The sequence below is a fragment of the Belonocnema kinseyi genome, chromosome 7 (genome assembly GCF_010883055.1).
Source record: "Belonocnema kinseyi isolate 2016_QV_RU_SX_M_011 chromosome 7, B_treatae_v1, whole genome shotgun sequence".
NCBI classification, from domain to species: Eukaryota; Metazoa; Arthropoda; class Insecta; order Hymenoptera; family Cynipidae; genus Belonocnema; species Belonocnema kinseyi.
The window spans coordinates 48,054,855-48,074,130 of record NC_046663.1 but is presented as its reverse complement, the minus strand read 5'-3'; the positions used below and the strand labels follow the sequence as shown (position 1 = coordinate 48,074,130).

The following is a 19,276-nucleotide window of genomic DNA, read 5'->3' as shown; positions in this document are numbered from 1 at the left end:
TTCCAATGTAGAAAAAAGGAGGAAAGAAAATTAATTGATAATTAGAAAATTTGAGTTTGAAAAAAAATTAAAACCCAAATTTTCCCCTCTTCCAACTCGATAAAAATCCTAAACTTAAGAAATTTTTCTCTTTAAATACAGAAAAAAGTAAAACCAAAGTTTCCTCCCTTCCAACTAAAAATAAAAGAATAAAAATTTCTTTCTTCTAATTCAGGAAAAAGTATTCAAAATTTCCTCCCTTCCAACTCTATAAAAATCATAAAACAAGAAAATCATCCTCTTCGAATTTAGAACAAAAATGAAAATTGAGATTTCATCCCTCCCAAATCAATAAAAATTAATAAAATTATCCTCTTCCAAATAAGGAAAAGATTGAAAATTAGAAAATTCCATTTAAAAAAAATTTGAAACCTGAAATGTCGTCTCTTCCAATTCGATAAAAATATTAAACTAAAACAATGTTTCTCTTTTAACTGAGGAAAAAGTAAAACCAAAACTTCCTCCCTTTCAAGCCAATACAATCTTAAAACTAAGAAAATTTTCTTCCAATTAAAGAAAAACTGAAAATCGAAATTTCCTTTCTTCCAACTCAATAAACATAAAAAATAATACAAAATTTCCCTCTTCCAGTTCAGAAAAAATAACTAAAATTTCCTCGCTTCCAACTCTATAAAAATCTTAAAAATAAAAGAATTTCCCTCTTCCAATCAAAAAAATTAAAAAACCAAGTTTTCTCCCTTCCAAATCGATAAAAATCTTGAAACAAAAAAAGTACTCGTCTAATTAAGAAAAAAAATTAAAGTCGATATTTTTTCCCTTCCAACTCAATAAAAAAATTACCCTTTTCCAATTAAGAAAGAAGATTTAAAAATAAAAAGTCTGTATCTTCAACTTAATGAGGCTTAAACTAAGGTTTTAGAATTAAAGAGTTCAGTTTTAAAAATCAAAAACTGCAATTTTAAATTCCTTAAATTGAAAACGTACGCTTCAAAATTAAGACGTAAAATGAACAATTTTGAAGTAAAAGATTTTAGAATTACGTGTTGTAAATTAAATAATTTCATAATTGAAAAAAGTTAAAAATTGAATTCAACATTATATCATTTTTCGATCCAATGGCCACCCTCGTAATTGTATCTTTTCAGATACAATCTCTAATATTTTCCTTATTTTTTCAGCACATCGAGTGAATACTACATGACGCAAGAAAACTCTTCACAAAGGCTATTTTTTGACTTGAAAAATATTCAGCATGCAGATTCGTTGAATTTATGGAAGCTTTATAGATGAAAATCCATATATTTGTTATTCATTTATGTGGTTTACTGATTTCCTCTCTCGAAGACCTGCATTTTTTTTTACTGTAATCACGCCTTTGAAGGCTGATTGAGAGTTTTTTTTTCATGTAACATCTAAAAATAGACCACATATAGTGGTTTTAACCTAGAATCTGCTTGTGATAAAAAAATTGTAATGTCTATGATGCAGTTTGAATAGATTATATATGTACATTATTTTTCCCTTGCAAAATATTTCTGGGCGTTTCTACGCACAAGTATAAGTAAAAGTTCTCTAAGCAGTTTTTCAATTTAAAAAAACTGTGCTCCAGTTCCAGATTAAAATAATAGTTTGAAGAGCATTTAAGAATTAGAAGTCTTCCAAGCACTTTTAGGCATTACATTTGAAAAAAATGCCAAATAAGTTTTGAAAAACTTGAGTAGTCATTTAAAAAGTTGCTAGAAGTAGCAGATTGTTTAAGTCGTCCCGGATTTTTTCCATGACATGCTTAATAAATGATCATAAATAAAGAGCGGATTAGAGTCTTTGTGAAGCTAGTTCTTGATACTTTCGAATTAAAACCCTTTAAAATTAGGAAAAATGTATCAAGTGATTTTAAATTGAAAACTTTCCAGTTCAAAATATTTTAGATAGGTAAAATTAAAAAAAAATTTAAATGTATAGAATTTGATAATTTAAATTAAACTAAAATTTGTTTAATTTGGACAATTTCTAACTTAGAACCAAAAAATACGAATTCTCAGCGATAAAAATAATCGTGATATTTGAACTAAAAAAGATTTTAATTTTAAATAAAAAAAACTTTTGAGTTTTAATATATTTAAATTCGACATGACTAAAATTGGACACTTTGAAATTGGAAATTTCACCATTTTAAATTTAATCGAAAAATTTAAACTTCTAAAAAAGAATTCTAAAATTGAAACAATTAAAAATTAACGAAATTGTTCAATTGTTCGATAGAAATCTTTTTTTTCTTAAATTTGAAATATCGAACTTTCTGGAACATTTTTCAAATAAAAAAATTAATTTCTATGGTTTGAAAATTTAAATATTTCCTGAAAAATTCGTTTCTTTTTTTGTTCAAAATTTATTTTACTAACTGAAAATTTATATATTTTATTTTTGTCAGAAAAATGTTTGTAAACTTATCTTTTTTAGTTAAAAATTTATATATTTTATTGAAAATTTACCTTTTTTTAAACAATTAATTTTTATGGTCAGAAATGGATTGTTTCAAATCAAAATTTAATTCTTCTGTTATTGTTTTAAAATTTTTAACTATTATAATTTTGGCTGAAAATTTATGTTTTCTAAACAAAAATTCATGTACTTTGTTGAAAAGGACTATTCTTTTTGGTAGACCAGTAATCTTTTGTGTTGAAAATTCAACTATTTGATTAAAAACTTATACTTTTGATTTAAGGTTCATCATTTTAGATAAAAATTCATTTTTTACGTTCAAAATTTATTAACAAAATTATGTTTGCATTTGTATTGTCTGGAAAACCTGGAATTGTCAGAGATTTTTTTTAATGTCGGAATTTTTTCGAGAATATATGTAAATTTAAAAAATTCATAATATAATATTGAATAGCAGTGTCTTTTTCTTTTAAATGTTTCTTTATACAACTGTATTTTAGTTTTCTGTTGAAAATTTGACTTTTTGGGATGAAAACTGAAATATTTTGATAGGAATTCATTTCTTTCATTAGAAAGTAAGTTTTTGGTTAAAAATTCATATTTTATGTTCGTGAATTGAACTGTTATGAAGAAAATTAATCTTTTTGATTTTAAAATAAAACCATTTGGTTGGGAATTTAACAATTTGGTTGAAAATGAACTTTTCTGTTAGAAACTCAAATTTTTTGGATGAAAATTCAACTGTTTTGCGGAAAATTCGTCTTTTTAGCTTGAAAATTCAACAATTTGGTTTTTTAGTTTTTAATTAAAAACGCACCGGTTGAAGATTCATAATTTTAGTTTGAAAATTTATCTCTTTCATTGAAAATTGAACTATTTTGATGGAAATTCGTATCTTTTTGTATGAAAATTAATTTTGTTAACTAAAAATTTAATTATTCTATTTTTTGGTCGAAAATTTATATCTTAAAATGGAAATTCAAACGTTTGCTTAGAAAATCAACAGTTTTTATTGAAATTTCTTCTCTCTCTTGACTGACAAATTCTTTAAATTGAAAATTTGTATTTTTTTGACTGAATTCAACCGTTTTTTCTTTTTTTATTTAAAATTAAGAACTTTTTTGGTCGAAATGTAATCTTTTTTTGTTTAAAGTTTCATCATTTTAATTTAAAATGCATCAATTTGGTTAAAAATGTCACCATTTTTTTGAAAATTCTTTTGATTCTTTTTTATCTTCGTTGATAAATAATTTCCTTAAATTAAAATTTAATTTTTAGTTGAAAATTGATCTTTTTAGTAAAAAATTCAAATATTTGGTTGAAAATCCTCGGCTGGAAATTCATTTTTTGCTTAAAAATTCAACATTTTTGTGTACAAAATGTCTCTCTCTCTTCATTTAAAAATATTTCTTCGGTAAAAATTTGTATTTTTGGTTGAATTCAACTGCTTTATTTGAAATCAAGATATGTTTTAGTTGAAATATTGACTATTATACTTTACGTTGAGAATTAATTTTTTTGGATGAAAATTTGAACTGTTTGCTTAAAAGTTAGACTCTTTTGTTAAAAATTAATTTTTTGGGTTAAGATTCATTATTTTAAATTAAAAATTCTCCTCGTTGGTTGAAAATTTATCTATTTTTTTATAAACGAGTTTTTTTCCCTTGAAAATCAAGTTTTTGTACTGAAGATTTATTTATTACAATTTAAACTTGAACTATTTTGTTGAAAATTCGTTTTTTTGTTGTTGAAAATTTAACTATTTTGTTGAAAATAGTTTTTTTATTTTGGTCGATGATTAACTTTTAAACTGAATTTTCAATTTAGAAAGATAAAATAAAAATTCGTTTAATTATTATTTAAATTCGTGGACTTCTGGGACAAATTCAAGAAATTATAAATTATTTTATTAGTATTTTATATTTCAAACCTTTCTAAATTAAACATATTAATTGATTTAAACTTACTTTTTCAGATGAAAAAACAGTTATTTAATTTAAAAAATTAATAGTATTATTTTTACACATTTAGGTATTTAAAAAGATTGAAAAAAACACATTATTTATAATAAATTCCTGAATTTGTGTACGTGTTCCGAGTGGATTGTTTTAATATCTTAATTTTTCATTGTTTTGAATTTGTTCTAAATTTATTGATTCTGAATTTATTCTCTTATTTCGATACTCAACGATTTTGAAAAATTTAAGAATCCAGAAAGTTTTCTGCGTTTAAAATTAAAACCAAAGTTTTCAGAATATTCGAATCTAATATTATTAAATTTGAAACTGACTAAAATTGAATTTAGAAAAGTATAATTTACACTTTGAAAATCGTCAATTTCTAAACAATTAAATTTACTCAAAGTAATAGAAATTTTTAAGATTTTGAAGTACATAAAAGTTTTAATGTAACAATTCTTCTCGGCATTTTTTTTACTCTTTAATGAAGCTTGGATTTAAGTTTCAAATTTCTGGAGTATACTTTGTTTTCTATTTTTTTAGAATGATTAAATTTTGGCGGTTTAAAATGGAAAATTTTTCCATTCTGTACGGAGAAAATAAAATTGCATTTATTTTTTGATTTAAAGAGTAATCAATTTTCATGCTAGATGTGAGATCATAGTTTAAAAAATTCAATACAAATTTAGATGTCTATAATTGTATAAACTTTTAATTAAAAATATTCAATTTAGTTTTCAATTTAAACTGCTTTCTAATGAAATTGTCTAAATTTAAACATAATAGTTTAAAGGTTTTGAATTTTTAAAGTTCCTTTTGAACATTTTTTCCAATTTAAAATCATCCAATGTTAAACTCTTTTATTCATAAATGATAAAAGGTCAATTCCTTTTCATTCCACTCGAAATATTGTCCTTTTTTAAAAATTTAACCTATCAAAAATATTTTGAACTGGACTTTACAGCAGCTCTAGTCCACTCTCTAATCACAAAGCTTACAATTGAAGATAATTTTTATTAGACTAGTGTTGTAAAGAATAGAAAAGAGTAGTTTTGTTGTATTTACAGAATGGATTTAGGTAAAATTAGTGTCACGAATCTACACACATAATATTTTGTAATGTGGCCATCGACGAAAATTCGTCACTTTGCAGAATTTGATTAGTAACGCCATATTCAACGTGATTATAATGTGTCCGAGTCCAGGACTGATCATGCTCTAGTCTAAAGGAGCCTTTATAGATTTGGTGGGGGCCAGAATTGCCCCAATCCTGTAAAAAAAAGAATTATTTTTATTGTGAATAAATTGCATAGCAAGATTACGATGACAATTTTCATTAATATTACTTTTGGGTTTAAGAAATCTTGGAAATTTTTATCATTTTTCGTAGACGAATTTAAATAATTTTGTGGAAATTCAGTGAGGAGAAAAAAATTTTCCATGGCAATTCCATATTATTCAGGTATTTTCTTATTTTCTTAAATAATTTTTTCAGGAAAAGAAACTTTAAAGTAAAATGTAATTTTAAAGGAGAAATATTAACAAATAAAAAACAAAGTATACTCCAGATATTTGAAACTTATATCTAGACTTCATTAAACAGGAAACAAAAATGTGTTCTATTACTTTGGATAAATTTAATCGATTAGAAATTAACGATTTTCAAATTGTAACTCTTCATTGGTTTAAAAATTCATATTTATCATAGAAAGTTCATCTTTTTTAGTTTAAAATACAAAAGTTTGATTGAAAAATAATCTGTTGTAGTTGAAAATTTAATTATTTTGTAGGAAATTCGTCTTTTTGGCAAAGGTTTAATCATTCTTGTTGCATACTTATCTGTGTGCTTGAATATTCAACTATTTAGTTGAAAATTCATGTAATTTTATTGAAAATTTGTTTTTGGGTAGAAAATTGATTGCAATGGGTAAAAATGGCATTACTGAAAAAAAATCAGTTTTTCAGGATCAACATTTATCATTTTAGTTTTAAAAAATTCTTTTCCTTTTAAATTTAAACTGCTTTGTTAAAAATTCGTATATTTTAAATTGAAAATTAACTTTTTTGTTGAAAAATTATATTTTCCATTTGAGAATTCAACTGTTTTGTTGAAGGCTTGCCTTTTTGGAATCAGAATTCAATATTTCGTATGACATTTTTTTCTTTATTGATTGAAAAATCTTTCTTGGTGAAAAATTTAACTCTTTTATTTGATAGAAAATAATTTTTTTTCTATTATTTTGTTGGAAGCTCATCTTTTTTTTATTCGAAGTTCAAGTATATGGATGAAAATTCGTTTTCTGGTGGAAATTTAATCTTTTTGATTGAACATTTGTCTTTTGTTTAAAAATTGATCTTTATTAGTTAAAAATTCATGTATTTTGTTGGAAAATTGTCTTTTTGGGTAAAAAATAGATCTCTTTGGGTAAAAATTTTATTATTCGGTTAAAAAATCATTTTTTAAATTAAAAATTAGTCATTTTTATTACAAATTAATTTATTTGCTTAAAAAATTAAACTATTTAGTTGACAGTTCTTTTTCGTAAAAAATGAAATAGGAGAAAAAGTTTCAAGTCTGATAATTTAACTCGATTGTCGAAAAAAAAATTCTTTTAATATCTGGCTTTCTGATAAAATAGTATCAGAAGTCGCAAATTAAACACAAATTAATTAATTTAAATTAACGACAGCTCTTATAGCTATTTAATATATTACATATGCGTGAAAAAGTTGAGGAAAAATTTTTGGGACGTCCAAAAAAAAATATTTTGTATCTACCTCTGGAGTAAGCATTGAGAAATAGCACTGGCCAGTTTGTCGCTGATAGAGATGATAAATGTTACCGGGCTGTTTCACAAAATTACAAGAAACATTGTGAAGTTTCATATTTTCTTGAGTCTCTAAAAAAAATTTCTCCTCTCTATGATCTGCTATCATTTGCACTTGATTGAACTCATTCCCTCTGACATAATCACTGACCTAAAAAGATATTTATAATGAAAAAAACGACTTTTTTTAACTGTATTAAATTCTTCAGAATTTATCAAATTATTTTGTTTACCTACCATTTGGATTTCTGTTGCTAGTTGCATGGAATCGTTTCTGGACTTTTTATTTGTGTGTTCAGGATTGTCCATTTTTTCTAATAAAGGAACTAAAGATAAGAAAGAAGTATTTAGTTGGAAATTGTGCAGATATGTAAAACGATAACAGGGTTGCTACAAAATCCCAATTTCGAAATTCTCTGACTTTTACCAGAATAATTTTTTTTTCTCTGATCGTTATCAGTTCTTCTTTCAATTAAAAAAATGACAAAAAGGAAAGGAAATTTATTTCTAAATTTATTGCGGTTCATCCATAAATTACAAGAAAAAAATGTTCACTGAATAAAATAGTAAATTCACATATATTGAAACTGTGGTATTCTAATTTCAATAAAATCGATCAATTTTTAAATAAATAATTGGTCTATCTACTCGTAAAGCTAAATTTATAACAAAAAATGGAACAATTAATTTTCAAGACAATAAAAGAAATGAATCTTCAGAAAAAAAGAAGAATTTTTAACCAAAAAAACAGTAATAGTTGATATTTGCACCAAAAAATATTCTAATTTTTAACCAAAAATAGTTTCATACCAATAGTTAATTTCATAGTTAATTTCCAACAGAATTATTGAATTTTAAAACCAAAAAGGGAATTTTCTACTAAAAAAGATAAATTTTCAAGCAAAAATGGCACAGCTATATTTTCAGTTGGAAAAATTGCTTTGAAAAAAAAAAACAAAAAAAGAATTTCAAACAAAATGGTTCAATTTTCCAACGTAGAAATAAATATTTAACTAAAATGATAAATGTTTAACCAAAAGATGAATTTTTAACCAAATAGTGTAATTTTCACCCAAAGATAAATTTTCAACAGAATATATACATTTTCAACTAAAAAAGATAATTTTTTAACCGAAAATAAAACATTTAAATTGGCAGTCAAAGGAATAATTAATTCTCAGCCAAAAAGGTAAAGTTTTACCTAATGGGATTACCTTTCTGCTAAAAAAAGATGAATTTTCAACCAAAAATAGTTCAGTTTTCCGCATATAAAGATAAATTTGTAACTAAAAATGGAAATTTTCTGTTTAAAAAACTAATTTAAAAAAATGAATTCGCAACGAAAAGTGTATTAGTTATATTTCCACTAAAAAATATTATCATTTTTAAGAAAAAATAGTTGAATTCAACCAAAAATACGAATTCTTGACAAATTAGTGAAATCCCTCAATAAAATAAATTAATTTTCGAAACAAAAAGGGCAATTTTCAAAAACAGAGTTGAATTTGCAAGCAAGAAAGATTTTTCAGTTGATAAAGAAAAATAATCTCATTCAAAATGTTGATTTTTATCAAAAACAGATGTTTTCAACCCAAAAATATAATTTTTTTATCAAAAAAATAGAATTGTTGAATTTTAGAGAAAAATAAACGAATTTTCTACCAAAATAATCAAATTTTAAACCCAAAAAAAACAAGATTTTTAAACTGAGTAAACGAATTTTAAACTAAAAACGATCAATTTAAAAAAAAAAATGAAATAGTGAAATTTGCATTCTAAAACATTCATTTTTTACGAAAAGAAATGTCAACAAAATAATTTAATTGTTAAACAAAAAAATGAATTTTTAATACACATTTTTTCAACGAATAATGTAATTTTCACCCAAAGAGATGTATTTTTTACCCAAAAAGGCAAATTTGCAACAAAATACATTAATTTTTAACTAAAAAAGATACATTTTTAACCAAAAGATAAATTTTCAATCAAAAAGATGACATTTTTACCAGAAAACGAATTTTCAACCATATACTTTGAATAAAAAAAGTATGAGTTTAATTTTCAATAAAAAATACGAACTTTTAACAAAGCAGTTTAAATTTAAAAGGAAAAGAATTTTTTTAAGCTAAAATGATAAATGTTGAACCAGAAAAACTGAATTTTTTTACAAAGTAATGTCATTTTCATCCATTGAAATCAATTTTCTACCCAAAGACAAATTTTCAATAAAACTACACGAATTTTCAACCAAATAGTTGAATTTGCAATCACCCAGATAAGTATGTAATCAGAAGGATTAAACTTCTGCCAAAAAGACGAATTTTTCACAAAATAATTAAATTTTCAACTAAAACAGATTACTTTTCAATCAGACAGTTGCATTTTAAACTGAAAAAGATGAACTTTCTATGATAAATATGAATTTTTAAACCAATGAATATTTTTCAGACAATAAAGAAAAAAAATGTCATCAAAAAATGTAGAATTTCCATGCCAAAAAAACAAATTTGCAACTAAAAAAAAGATCACTTTTCCGCCAAAAATGAAACTGTTTACTTTTCAGTTAAAAAAAATTAATTTTCAACAAAAGAAAAAAAAATCTTTTCTAACTAAGAAAGCTGAAATTTCGAAGATACAAGATGAATTTTTAAAACCAAAAAAGACGAATTTTAAATCGAAAAAGAATCCTCAACTAAAATAGATTAATTTACAACCAATTTTATTTCCAAACAAAAAATAAGAAGTTTTAACAAAATAGTTGATTTCAAATTGTTCGAGTTCCAAATTTTCAACCAAAAGTATGATTTTTCAAACAAAATTGTTCAATGTTCAACAAAATACATAAATTTGCAACTAATCAAGATACATTTTTACCAAAAAATGAAATAGTTTTCTTTTCAATTAAAAAACTAATGTTAATTTTTTGTTTGAACAGTAGTTTTCAATCCAAAAAGACGAATTTTTTAACAAAAGAGTTGAATTTTCAACCAATAAAGACTTTCCAGTAAACATAGAAGAAAATGTTCTTCAGAATATTTTATTTCTAAGTCGATTAAACGAATTTTCTACAAAACAGTTTAACTTTAAAAAAAAATATAACGTTTTAACAAAAAAAGGTTAATTTTCAAACAAATAGTTGAATTTTCAAACGAAAAATACGCATTTTTAACAAAGCAAATCAATTTATAACGAAAAAAAATGATTTTTTAAACAAAATTGTAGAATTTTCAACAGAATAATAAAATCTTTGACCAAAGATGCATTCTGAAGCAAAAAAATGATAAAATTATACGTTTCTACGACTTACTTGTGGGAGGGGAAGATTGCAAATTTCAGAAAAACGTCTTATCTAATTCCTGGATGACCCCTAAACTCCAGTTTATCAAAAATTCCCTGACTCTGGAATTCCCTCACCTGTAGCAACCCTGGATAATTACCAAAAAATAGTATTTCCAGCGTACTTTCTGAAAAATCCATTCCAGAAATCGATCTGTAACCGCGTTTCATATTTGTTAAGAATAAATATGGTTAATTAGCCAACAGTGCCAGGTGTAATTCGGTATGTTCCTTTGGTCTGTAACAAATAAACTATTAAAAATAGCAATAATATTTATATTATCAGTATATAATAAAAAAGCGGGTAAAACATAACCTATAAATAATCGAGATTTATTCGTTTTAAAGCATATTTAGTTATACACGATTAATTATTATAAATAAAAATCGTATATATCATAATTTATTATACATGAATGACAGAATATATACCTTTTGCAATATATTATATAATCTATTTTTGTAAAGGTGATGACACCACAACACAATAATATTGCTGCCGACTGCCGACTTGCCGATGATACACGCATCCTACTTCAGAGCATGCTTTTAGAGCTTCAGCTGTTCTGTCACTTGTGTCAAGTCTAACCTAAAAAATTTATACATCAAAGAAATTAATAAATATAGAAATAGATAATATCGACAATAAACTTAGCGCAATTGTGTATTTATTCCAAGGTAAGATTACATTTTTATTCATATTAATCAAGTGTTTATTTATAAGTTATTATTTGATAAATATACATGTCACTTTTATAAAAGCGGCTAAAAACTGTACGTGAAATGAACAAAATTTACGAATTTTAATTTTTCAAGATTTATTTTAGTCTTTGTAGTTCTCGCAAAAGTAGGAATAAATTCGTAATGCTTATCCCTAGAAATAGAGCTATCTGGACTTTTTCAGCATAATAACAATATTATATTTATTAATAATTATAATTATTAATATTAAATTTCGCTATATCGCTGAAAGTTCAAATAACTTTGTTAAAAAGTGAACTTGGGTGAATTTGGGTGAACTTTCGTCTTTTTGGGTTAAAAATTCAACAATTTTTATAAAAATTGAGAATTCATCTTTTTTGGTTAAAAATTTAATTACAGGGTTGAAAGTCGAACTTTTTCTCTATTTTTTTTTGCCAAAAATTAAACTTTAATTTTTGGTTGCAATTTTGTTCCCAATTCGTATTTTTTATAGAAAATTAATTTTCTTAGTTGAAGATCATTCATCTTTTTGGTTAAAAATGTAATTATTTTGTTGAAAAATCATATTTTTTGGGTAAAAATTCATCTTTGTTGGTTGATTATTAAACTATTTGTATAAACAATTCAACTACTTGGTCGAAAATTGGGTTTTTTGGTCATCTTTATTAAAAATTCAACACGTATTGAAAAATCATCTTTTTGTTCAGCAATTTCATATTTTTTGGTGAAAAAGTACAACTCTTTGATTGGAAATTAATTTTGTTTTGTTGATATCAACTATTTTTTATTTAATATTAAAATCTTTCATAATTTGCATCAAATACATTTTTCGCGGAGAGTTGATATTTTTTGCGAAAATTTAAGGATTTTGTTAAAAATACGTTTATTCTTAGGTTGAAAATTAATTTTTTTAATTGATAGTTAAATTTTTTCTTTTTTTGTTGAACATGTATTTTTTTAGTTGCAAATTCATGAGCTTTGTTTCAAAATTAATGAATTTTGTTGCAACATCGTCCTTTTGCTTTTATGTAAATTTTTCTTCCTGGTTTAGAATTCATCTTTATGGTTAAAAATTGCATACTTTTGTTGAAAATTCAACTATTTTACTGGAAAATTTGTCTTTCCGGATTGAAAATTGAACTATTATATTTTTAAAAATCAACAATTTTATTTAAACATCTTCCTTTTTGGTTTTCATTAAGTTATTTTATTAAAAATTTAACATTTTTTTTGGTTAAAAATTATTCTTTTTCGTTGAAAATTCCTCTTTTGGCATGAAAACTCAACTATTTTGGTAAAAAAAATCAGCTATTTTGTTGACAATTAAATTTTATAATTAAAAATAAAGCTATTTTATTTTTGGTTGAAAATAATCTTTCTTAGTTACAAATTAGTCTTTTTTGGCAGAAAATTAATGTTTTTAATTAAAAATTTTTGTTTTGTTAAAAATGTAATGATTTTGCTGAAAATTCAACAATTTTGTTGAAAAATCATCTTTTTCGGTTGAAATTCGTCTTTCCGGATTTAAGATTTAACTGTTTTAGTTAAAAAAACTCATCAATTTTGCTCATGTTTTTGGTATTAATTCAATTATTTTGTTGAAAATTTAACCTTTTTGTTGTTAAAAATAATTCTTTTTGGTTGAAAAATCCTCTTTTTGGCCTGAAAACTCAACTATTTTGGTAAAAAAATACAGCTATTTTGTTGAAAATTAATTTTTATAACTAAAAATCAAACTTTTTTAATTTTGGCTGAAAATCTATTATTCTTAGTTCCAAATTTGTTATTTTTTTACTAGAAAATTAACCTTTTTGGTTGAATATCAATCTTTTTTGTCAAATTTTTTCAAAAATATAACAATGTAAAAAAAATTATTCATTTGCTTAAAAATGCAACTTTTTTTAAAATTCATATGTTTCGGTTGAAAGTTAATTTTTTAAACGGAAAATTAACCTATATCATTTTTTGTTTGAGAATTCATCTTTTTTAGTTTCAAATTTACATCTTGTTGCAAATTCGTTTTCTTTTCAAAAAATTTGCATTCTTGGTTGAACATTTACTTTCTTGGTTGAAAATTAAATTTTCTTTAAAGTTTAACAAGTTTGTTAAAAAATTATTCTTTGGTTCAAACATCAACTCTTACTATTGCTTTTTGATGAGTTCAAACATTTTAAGTGTAGTAATATTTGTTTTTTAAATTTAAGATTCAACATTTGTCACCCAAAAAAATTTGAATCTTACAGGTTTTAAAAGTCTTGAAATATTTATACTTCCCAAATTTAAAGCTGTTTAAAGTTTTCTTGTAATTTTTAACCCTCAAACGGTACACTTGTGCGAATTCGCACCTGAAGTTTTTTCATTTTGTTGGCATTTACGCAAACACAGCTGCAACGGATTATCCCCAAATATATTAAATATATATGTTAAATATGTGTGATATAAGCTAGTTGTTTATTATATATCCAATATATTAAATATTTAATATTATAACTTTGCAAGCAAACCAATTCGCACCAGTGTGCCGTTTACGTATGCTGGGTTGGAGTGTACCGTTTGAGAGTTTATATTTGATTCTAATTTTTTCTAATTTTAAAGCGTTATAACTTTCTTGTTTCAAAAATATGAACTTTAAGTGTCTAAATCCTAATCCAAATTGACCAATTTATTTCGAAGCTCTTAAAGAACACCTTCACTACTACAAATTCAAATATAAAAATGTCAAAGCAAGAACGATTAAAATAAAAAAATAATGATGTTGCAAATTTAATTCTGAACAAATTATTTAAATAAGGGAGACTTAATATTATTTTTTCATTCCAATTTATAAATATTTACAACTATTTACATCAATTCCTATATTTAATTAATTACGATATAATGATATAATAAATTAATATATTATATTAATATTTGGAAACAAATTATTTCAGTTATATCGAGTCGAATGGTCTAGTATAGAAACGATAGTAACTATAGAAAATTTGTCTGGTGTTCTTGAGGAATGGATTATGCTGTGGTTGTCGAAAATGCAGTGAATAGATTTTTTGCTGCTGGGGAAAATGAAGCCCACTTATGGCTTCTGCAGGTCCAAGCCTCGCCAGAAGCTTGGTCTTTTGTTTGGCACCTTCTGGTACCAACGAAGGTAAATTTGATATAGAATTTACCAGATATTAATATATTGAATTGAATTAATTAGGTAATTGTTAATGTTTTTTATTGCAGCCAAAAGAAGTCCAATTTTTTGCAGCTAATACGTTGCATTCTAAAATATCGAGACAGTGGGAAGAAGTGCCAAGTAATGAATACTTGGCATTGCAACACCGTTTACTTACTGTTATGAAGGAAACAAGTGCATCGAAATTAGTCTTATCAAAACTATGTCAGGCAGTACGAACTTAAATTAATTTTTTAATATATATAAATAATCTATGTGTTGCCACAGGTCAGGGGATTTAAAACTGATTAGAAATTTTCAGGGAAACTCTGAAAGGGTCAGGGAATTTTGGATAAACTGGAGTTGTAGTTAATTTGATTATTTTGCTAAAAAAATCAATAATTATGTTAAAGAGTCATTCTTTTTAATTGAAAAATTAACTTTTTGATTGAAAATTTGGTTTTGTTGGTTTCAAAGTTCAACTGGAGAAGTTAATTGTACAATTTTATTTAAAATTTAACAATTTTGTTAAAAACTCATTTATTTTGGCTCTACATTCAACTGAGTTTTAGAAAATTTCTGTTTTTAAACTTCTTGGTTGAGAATTCATATTGTGGGGTTAAAAATGTGATGAAGTTACTTTTATTATATATCGTTGAAAAATCAACAATTTTGTTAAAAAGTAATTCTTTTTTGTTTGAAGTTTGAAGAATGGAAGTTACTTTTTGTTAAAAAGTCATTATTTTTTGCTGAAAATTCAAATTTTTTGTTGAAAATTTGGTTTCTTGAAAGAATTGAACCGGAGCAAATAATGTTATTATTTTTTGTTACAAAAATTTAAGAACTGTGTGATTAAAATTATTCTTGGTTGAAAATTCAACTGTTTTTGCTATAGTTTGATAATTTTTTGTTAAAAATTCAACAATTTTGTTAAAAAGTAATAATTTTTTATCGAAAATTCATCATTGGTTGAAAATTCATATTTTCGGTTTGAAAATTGAACTTTAATTGAAGTTTCTTTTTGTTGAAAATTCAACTATTCTGTTGATCATTTTTTCAAAGTTCAAGAATTCTCTTTACGGTCATTAATAATATTTAAAAATTCGAACAATTTATCTAATGAATTTTTGCATAAAAATAAAAATGATGAGAATTATAGTATTTACAAAATTCCAAAAAGCACACGAAAATGAATCTTTTAAGCCAATTAACGGACGATATGAAAAAATGGCAAGAGAAGAAAAAGTTTGATTTCTAAATGCCCTAGAAGATTATCGTAAAAACTTTTGGAATTTTCTTGATAAATCAAAAAATAAATTTTGACAGCATAAAAAATAATGGAAAATCCAAAAGTTACATTTTTTCATGCAAGATTGTCACAATATTTCAAATATTCTTAAATATAATAATGCATTTTCAACAATTTCAAAAAGTTTGGGTTAAAATTCAACTATTCGGTTGAAAACACATATTTTCTGTTTTAAATTCAATTGTTTTGTTAAAACGTCGTCTTTTTTGGTTAAATATACAATTAATTTTGTGAAGATTCGTGTTTTCAGTTTGAAAATTAATTTCTGATCCTAGAAATTTAATCTTTTTTATTTAAAAAAGCAACTATTGAGGTAAAAAATAATCTTCCTTAGTTGAAAATTCGTCCTCTGTGGTAGAATATTATTTTTCTTGGTGACTAATTATTTTCGTTAGTTTAAAAATCATTCCTTTATTTGAAAACTTAATTATTTGGTAAAAATTTACTTTTATTCGTTAAAAATTACTTTTTATACTAAAAATATACCTATGCCATTTTTGTTTCATAAATTTACCTTTTTTCGTAGAAAATTCATTTAACTTATTCAAAATAATGCTTCTTTCGTAGAAAATTAATATTCTTGGTTGCAAATTGACCTTTATTTTTTAAAATTGTATTACTTGGTTAAAAATTCATATTTTTGTTGCTAAACATTTAACTGTTCCATTTTGTTCTGAAAATTTAGATTTTTTAGTTTAAAATTCCGCTATTTTCTTGAAAACCTTACTTTTGGTAAAAATTTAATCTTCTGGGTTAAAAATTTAAAATTTTCGTTAAAAATTGAACTATTTTTTAGATTTTTAAGAATTGTAAATTAATTTTTTAATGTGAAAATTCAACTATTTGATTGAAAATTCATGTTTTCTAATAAAAATGTATCTTTCTGGTAGAAAATCCATCTTTTTGGTTCAATATGTATCGCTATGTTTCAAAATCCATGTCTCTGGTTGAAAAGTTACCTATTCGATTGAAAATCAATCTTTTTTGGTAAACATTTAATGTTCGTGGTTCAAAATGTGCCTTTTTTTGTTGGAAAAATAATTTTATTAGTTAAAACCTAATTTTTTAGATGTAAATGAATTTCTTTCCTTAAAAATTTACCTATTTGGTTCATAATTTGTTTCATTTAATTGCAAATTAATTTTCCGACCTAAAAATTTAACTGTTTCATTCTTTGCTGAAAATGGATTTTTTTTCAGTTGAAAATTGCGTTATTTGGTTGAAAAATCGCCTTTTTTACTAGAAATTTAATCTTTTCAGTTAAAAATCTAAATATTTGGTGAAAAATTTATGTATTTTGTTAAAAATTTGACTTGTGGTAAAATATTAATTTTCTTAGCGACTAATTCATCTTTTTAGCTAAAAAAAATAATTTCTTTGGTTGAAAATTGAACCACTTTTTGGAAAATTTGATTCTCTGTTGTAAAAAATTAATTTTTGAACTAAAAATGTAATTCTTCAATGTTTTGCTTGAATATTTACCGTTTTGGTTCAAAGTTTATTTCTTTTTTGAAAACTCGTATTTTTAGTTTGAAAATTAATCTATTTTTTTCTGAGGATTCAACTAGTTTGTTGAGTAGTCGTATTTTTTATTAAAATGAAGCAGTTTTTTTATTGAAAATTAAAATATTTGTCGATAGAAATATTAACTATTAAAATTTGTGTAGAGAATTCGTTTTTTTTTGTTGTTCAAAATGCATCTCTCTGGTTGAAAAATTAACTATTCGGTTGAAAATTCGTTTTTTGTATGTGTTTAACCTCAATTTTTTCAGCTGATAATGTAACTATTGCATTTTTGCTTGAAAATTTGTCTTTTTGATTTTAAAATTCATTTATTTAGTTTAAAATTCGTCTTTCAAATTTAACTAACTGAGCTATCGAAGCGCTTGGATCTTTCTAATATTTGTATGAAAGTTATAAAATTGAGTTCAAACAGGATCTTTTTGAGTGGGAAACTCAACTATTTAGTTAAAAATAAACTTTTTTCGTTGAAGTTTCATAATTTTAGTTGAAAATTCATTTATTTGTTTAAAAATTCAACTATTTAGCTAAAAAATTCATAGAACTTCGCAGAAATTAAATTTTTTGGATAAAAAATGCAACTATTTAACTAAAAATTAATATGTGGGCGACTCCTTGTAAAATGATGTATTCTTATAATTCTATATTCTTATTATACTCTATTGTCACTAATATTCTTTAAAATGAATGTTAAAATCAATGTTATATAAATAAATATTTTAATATCATTATATACAATTATAATATATTATAAATAAATTTTTTTTCGCGCATTATTATTATTTATAACACGATAAATATAAAATTTAACTTACAGTTGGCAGCTTTTCTAATTAATACGAGTGCAAACAAAGAGGAGGACCGGGACAAAGGATTGGTGGGAGATTTAATTGAAATTTTACCACCAGATTCGCCAGCAACGACAGAACTTCTTCTTAGGGTTCTAAGTTTTTTACCAAAAGAGGTAAAGCTATTTTCAATTGTAACAGTTGCTCTTACTATTTTTACTAATTGTGGTTGCTTAACTATTTTAATTTTTTAATTTTTGATTTAATCAGTTTGAAAGGAGGCATGAAGCAAAAAGAATAAAATTACGGGACGGATTAGTTAATAGCTGGAGCAAGACAACCTGGATTTTGCAGCAAGTTTTTACAACATTCGACCAGCAGAATGCTTCCGGGGATAATTGCAATCTGTATCTTTTGGGACTCGAATGTACACTTTCATGGCTCAAACTCGGCCAATTGCCGCTTGAAACCACAGCACAAATTTATCCTCACATGTTGGCAGCTGCGGCCCGATACCTTCCAAACAGGTACTACAATACTGACTGGTTTTTTACATTCTCATCAAGAGAAGGTATTAGATTTGTGTAAAATTTGACATTTTTTAGTGTCCTAAAATAAAGGTGAAGTTCGTTAGCCAGCCATTTCGGGTGAAAATTCAAAAAGTGAGCGTATTTTGAAAATGTTTTACAACACTTTTTTTTTTAATTCAAAAATTGTCTCTACGGATATTCATAATATTCCATCAGGCAATAAATTTATCCTAATGACGTTTTTTTATAGCACCAAAATTTACCAGAGTTATAGGATTTACAAAATTTCAAAAAACACACGAAAATCAACATTTCAAGCCAAATAACGAACGATATGAAAAAATGTTTTCTTTTCAATGCCCTGCAAGATTCTTTAAACAACTTTTTGAATTTAAAAAAAAAAATTGAAAATTCAAATTTTGACAAAAGTAAAATGTGTATTTTGTGATTTAATCATGAAATACTATATTAAAAATAAAAAAATCAGCCCGCTGCGTGTGCACATTCTCATCACAACTTGTTTTTTTTTTAATTTCTTTTTTTGTCTCATGTGTGGGTTTTCAAAAAAATTTACTTTTTTTTAAATGTTCTTAATGCTATTTTTGATGATTCGAACTATAAAAATAACTAAAAAACGATATTTATGACAAATTAATGAATTGTTACATTCACATCAAGAGAAGCTATTATATTTGTGTAAAATTTGAC

General features: G+C 24.3%; 3 protein-coding genes across 6 annotated transcripts in view; 2 read left to right on the top strand and 1 right to left on the bottom strand.

Annotated features, from left to right (window-relative positions):
* LOC117176441 (dnaJ homolog subfamily C member 11-like) overlaps window positions 1-1,576 on the top strand; it is a 30,600-nt gene extending 29,024 nt beyond the window's left edge. The window contains exon 6 of the mRNA XM_033366681.1: window positions 1,179-1,576. Coding sequence (XP_033222572.1) covers window positions 1,179-1,201 — 23 coding nt within the window. The 3' untranslated portion in view covers window positions 1,202-1,576. The remainder of the gene's footprint in view (window positions 1-1,178) is intronic.
* A 3,818-nt stretch (window positions 1,577-5,394) lies between these two features.
* On the bottom strand, window positions 5,395-11,116 carry LOC117177013 (uncharacterized protein C1orf50 homolog). 3 transcript variants are annotated; one of them, XM_033367465.1, is made up of 5 exons: window positions 10,997-11,116; window positions 10,690-10,802; window positions 7,466-7,554; window positions 7,179-7,379; window positions 5,395-5,670 (listed from the first exon to the last, which is right to left on the bottom strand). In XM_033367465.1, exons 2-5 carry the CDS (start codon window positions 10,733-10,735, stop codon window positions 5,491-5,493), a joined length of 516 nt encoding a protein of 171 aa, XP_033223356.1. In that variant the 5' UTR covers window positions 10,736-10,802; window positions 10,997-11,116; the 3' UTR covers window positions 5,395-5,490. The 3 variants fall into 3 exon arrangements, with proteins under 3 accessions (XP_033223356.1, XP_033223357.1, XP_033223358.1); XM_033367466.1 differs by having other exon boundaries at window positions 10,690-10,816; window positions 10,997-11,081; XM_033367467.1 differs by lacking the exons at window positions 10,690-10,802; window positions 10,997-11,116 and adding an exon at window positions 10,536-10,670.
* The window catches only part of LOC117177012 (importin-13), a 25,733-nt gene continuing 17,501 nt past the window's right edge, over window positions 11,045-19,276 (top strand). Inside the window, exons 1-5 of one of the 2 annotated variants that reach the window (XM_033367464.1) lie at window positions 11,045-11,242; window positions 14,266-14,408; window positions 14,489-14,653; window positions 18,068-18,214; window positions 18,309-18,565. In XM_033367464.1, the coding sequence (XP_033223355.1) occupies window positions 14,268-14,408; window positions 14,489-14,653; window positions 18,068-18,214; window positions 18,309-18,565 (710 nt within the window). In that variant the 5' untranslated portion in view covers window positions 11,045-11,242; window positions 14,266-14,267. Of the gene's footprint in view, window positions 11,243-14,196; window positions 14,409-14,488; window positions 14,654-18,067; window positions 18,215-18,308; window positions 18,566-19,276 lie in introns of both variants that reach the window. The other variant, XM_033367463.1, reaches the window with a different exon arrangement.

Excerpts from the sequence above, each read along its gene's own strand:
- LOC117177013 (XM_033367465.1), bottom strand. The coding sequence starts at position 10,735 with ATGAAACGCGGTTACAGATCGATTTCTGGAATGGATTTTTCAGAAA. Across the intron at positions 7,555-10,689 it reads TGGAATGGATTTTTCAGAAA|TTCCTTTATTAGAAAAAATG; the intron begins GTACGCTGGAAA and ends TCTTATCTTTAG. Across the intron at positions 7,380-7,465 it reads TAGCAACAGAAATCCAAATG|GTCAGTGATTATGTCAGAGG; the intron begins GTAGGTAAACAA and ends ATATCTTTTTAG.